The sequence below is a fragment of the Triticum aestivum genome, chromosome 5D (genome assembly GCF_018294505.1).
Source record: "Triticum aestivum cultivar Chinese Spring chromosome 5D, IWGSC CS RefSeq v2.1, whole genome shotgun sequence".
NCBI classification, from domain to species: Eukaryota; Viridiplantae; Streptophyta; class Magnoliopsida; order Poales; family Poaceae; genus Triticum; species Triticum aestivum.
In genome coordinates, this window is record NC_057808.1 from 432,577,982 (window position 1) to 432,581,850 (window position 3,869).

The following is a 3,869-nucleotide window of genomic DNA, read 5'->3' on the forward strand; positions in this document are numbered from 1 at the left end:
GCATTGATTTCAAAAGCAGCTCCAATTTATACGAAACCAAGGACCGCTGTCTGTCTGTGTCTCCCCATCTAGCACGTAGTACAGCTGCGATTCACAAAAGATAGATGGAAGCAATTTGAATTCTTGCTGAGCATGGCGTATGGATACGTTGAGAATTCTATCCAGGAAAGAAAGAAATTCAAGATTTCCTGTAGTACCATGAGTCATTACTACCACATGGCAGGTGAAGATTGAATTGGGCATTGATTTCAGAGCAGCTCCGGATTTATACAAACCAAGGACGACTGTCTCCCCTTCTAGTACACGGCGCGATTCAGAGCACGCCGGTCGATCGATTCAAACATATGATGAATGCCAAGCCGTGAATCATCAGACACTACCAACCCAGATCAGAGATTGATGCATCCTAACCTAAAGCCCTGTGCAAATGTCAAACAGATTGCATGGTACCTACTCTACTGGCCTACAGGGTACTGCTTTGCTCCACCGAATTAGTGTAGTACTACAGCTTTGAGCTTTCCCAGACATAACCCAAGAAAGAAGAATCAGATCAGGTACGGTGGTTGGATGATTTGCTTCGCCGGATCAGTGTAGTACAGCTTTCCAAAACATGCCAGAAGGAGGAAGAACCGGCTAATTAGGGGCCGTTCGGCAGTCCACCCGCTCCGTCTGCAGAGTACCGTTCCGCTCGCTCTGTACTTTTTAACTGGAACTCCGTCTGACTCCGGGAGCGGCCTCTTGGAGCGGAGGGACTCCAAACAGGCCCTTAATCAGGTACGGTCGGTGGATGATTGACACCAAGAGGTTTATAAACATCTGTGGCTAGTGTTGAGAATTCAGACCTGCAGATCACTCTCGTACATCAAATCAAGGAAGCATTATTTCTCGATGAGACACTACAACAGATAAGAAGTACTTGATAATCTTACAAGATTGCACTTCAATAACAGTCTAGCAAGACATACTAGTAGACACCAGGAAGCAGATACTGCCGGCCGAAAAGCAGTGTCATCGTCTGATTGAAGACAAGAAATATTTCAAATTTTGTAGTGTAGGAATTCGAAACGTCAATTTCTATCAGTATTACTAGGGAAACATTATTACTCTATACTAGGATACAACACACCAGATTTGAAAGAAAAAAAATACCACTCTTATAAGATTGCACAACAATAATAACTTAAGGAAGCAAGCAGAAAACATGGTGCCTGTAGCTGCTGGTGAAGTTGATGTGCCTGATCAACGTTGTTTGCCTGATGTGCCTGGCCATCTATGCACAGCACTCAGTGCTGTTCTACAAATTTATGCTGTCATTTATGTTTACTCGAACCTTCTAGCTCCTTAGCTGCTGCTAGCATTGGGCGGCAGCAGAACCTCATATTCTCTTTGTTTCCGTACTGGATGCTGGTACTACGTCGTTCCATTATCATGCTGATAGCTGGAACTTCCCGGTCCTTTTGGATCATATGGGAAAAAATGTTTAGGAAGCAGCTACTGCCTTCCACAAGGCATCCTCTGATGGGCGCTTGATGAAGCCCCGGTCAGCCATTGATTCCACAAGCTCTTCATGCTTCCTGAGCTGTCCGGCCTTCCTCAGCAGCATCAGCACCATATCATACACTGGTTTCGTGGGTTTCAGGGATTTCTCCTCGACCATTTCCCTCAGCGTCGCATGAGCGCGCCTCCAGTTTCCCCTCCCACAGAATGACTCGATTAGAGCTCCATAGGTGTTCACATTTGGCTCCACACCTTGTGCATCCATGTCCTTCTTTATCCTCAGCACCATGTCCATCGACTTCTCCTTATTGAACAACTTCATAAGCAAATTATAAGTCACCACATTCGGCTTGCACTGCAGCTCCTGCATCCGTTCGTACAGCTTCCGTGCAGCTTCTACATTGCCGGTCCCCAGGACCAGCTTCAACATGGGATTGAACGTGTGGCAGTCAGGAATACACCCCTTGGCAATCATCTTGGCGAGCACTTTCATCGCTGCGTCAAGGTTGCTCTGCCCCTTCCCGCAATGTGTCTCCATCAAGAAATTGTATGTGATAATGTCCGGATCACAACCAAGCTGCCGCATCTGGTTGTGCACCTGCAGCACCTGCTCAGAACGCCCGGCCTTGACATGAGCCCGCATGATGGCGTTGAAGGTCGCAGTGTTTGGCGGACACCCGGTGTCAATCATCTGGCAGAGGAGCTCCTGCGCACGGGGCACCTGCCCCGCGCGGTACATGGCATCAATCACAGAAGTGTAGGTGTACACGTTCGGCATGATCCCCGCCTGCTGCATCTCAGCGAACACCTGCTCTGCCTTGTCGAGACACCCGGCCCGACACCAGGCATGCACCAGGGTCGTGTAGAGCACTACATCAGGAGGAAATACCGACTTGTAGCTGTCGAACAGGGCCTGGGCCTCACTGGCGAGGCGCTTCTTGGACAGTGCGCCAAGGAGAGACGCGAGCACCGCAGGGTCGGGGACCCCGGCGCCATACTCCTCCATGCGACGGAACAGCTCGGAGGCCTCGGCAGACATCCCCGCCCGGACGTAGCGGCGGATTATGGCGAGGATGACCTGCGACGAGACGGGGATGGAGCGCTCGCGCATTTCGTCGAGCAGGTGCCGAGCGAGCGGGAAGTGGTGGTGCTTCGCGAGCAGGTCGATCATAGCGGCGTAGAGCGCGGGGAGCGAGTCCGCGGGGAGCGACGGGAGGACGTGGTGGAAGAACGTGAGGGCCTCCGGGAACGGGACGCCGCGGCGGAGCGCGAGGAGGCGGCCGAGGAGCTGGAGCGCGAGGTGCGGCGCGGGCGGGGAAGGGAGGAGGCCGGCGAGGGTGGAGGAGAGCGCGGGGAGGGGCTCGAATGGCGGCGAGGCGGGGAGCGCGGTCGAAGGGTGGGCGCGGCTGTGGTCGAGGATCGCCGCGTGGAGCGAGTCCAGGAGCTTGGCTTCCGCGGGAGTCATGGGCGGTGGCGAGTCGGGAGCCGGTGGCGGCGGCGAGTCGGGCGCCGGCTCTGTGGTGGGGTCGGTGGCGCATAGGCGGCGGAGAAGGAGGCGGGAAGTGGTGGAGAGGTGGTGGTTGCGCTTGAGGAGGAGAGCCATCGTCGCGGCGGTGGCTGCTCGGTCGCGGTTGCCGGCGACGTGGGGGCGGTAGGGTTCAGGGTTTCGGTCCGGACTACGTCAATTTCGATGGGTTCAGGCTGCAGTTTTACCTGAAGTATTGGTGGCCCATGTAGCCAGTGAAGTGAGCGGTTGGGCCGGGCTGCATCACGAGCGATGGAAACTCTTGCATGCCAGAGAAGCTCAACCTCTAGCAATTCTTCTCAAAAGAAAAAGGCTCAACCACTAGCAAAAGAGCTCCAGCGGAGGAGGCAGGCGATCCATGAAGGGATATTTCAGTCACCGATGCAGACTTCTTCGTTTGTGGATTCTTATATACGCGAGCTGGAACAAATCAATGAGGGCCGCCAGGAGGGAAGCGTCACGAAGATGGATAGCACCACCAACCGGGATGGTGAAGCTTAATGTCGATGGAGCGGTGGGGCGGCCCAGCCGTGGCGGTGCGGTCGCCGCGGTCTGCAGAGACCACACGGGCCTATATCTAAGGTCTTCGGCGGTGGTTTACAATGGAGTTTTTGATCCGACGATCTTGGAAACGTATGCATGCAGGGAGGCGTTGGCACTAGCTAGCGATCTTCAGGTGACACATATGATAATAGCTTCTGATTGCAAAGAAGTGGTGAACGACATAAACCAAGGGACAAGAGTCCGCATTCAGCAATCATCCAGGAAATCTTGGGACATAGAAACACTTTCACTTCAGTTTCTTTTGTTCATGAGCGTAGAAATTTTCATTTCGAGGCTCACAATC

The 3,869-nt window shown here is 53.4% G+C and overlaps 1 protein-coding gene across 1 annotated transcript; it reads right to left on the reverse strand.

Annotated features, from left to right (window-relative positions):
• Nucleotides 1-374: 374 nt before the first annotated feature.
• On the reverse strand, nucleotides 375-3,198 carry LOC123122429 (pentatricopeptide repeat-containing protein At1g20300, mitochondrial). Its single transcript, XM_044542628.1, has 2 exons — nucleotides 930-3,198; nucleotides 375-842 (listed from the first exon to the last, which is right to left on the reverse strand). Exon 1 carries the CDS (start codon nucleotides 3,098-3,100, stop codon nucleotides 1,481-1,483), a length of 1,620 nt encoding a protein of 539 aa, XP_044398563.1. The 5' UTR covers nucleotides 3,101-3,198; the 3' UTR covers nucleotides 375-842; nucleotides 930-1,480.
• Nucleotides 3,199-3,869: the final 671 nt, after the last annotated feature.

Excerpts from the sequence above, each read along its gene's own strand:
- LOC123122429 (XM_044542628.1), bottom strand. The coding sequence starts at position 3,100 with ATGGCTCTCCTCCTCAAGCGCAACCACCACCTCTCCACCACTTCCCGC.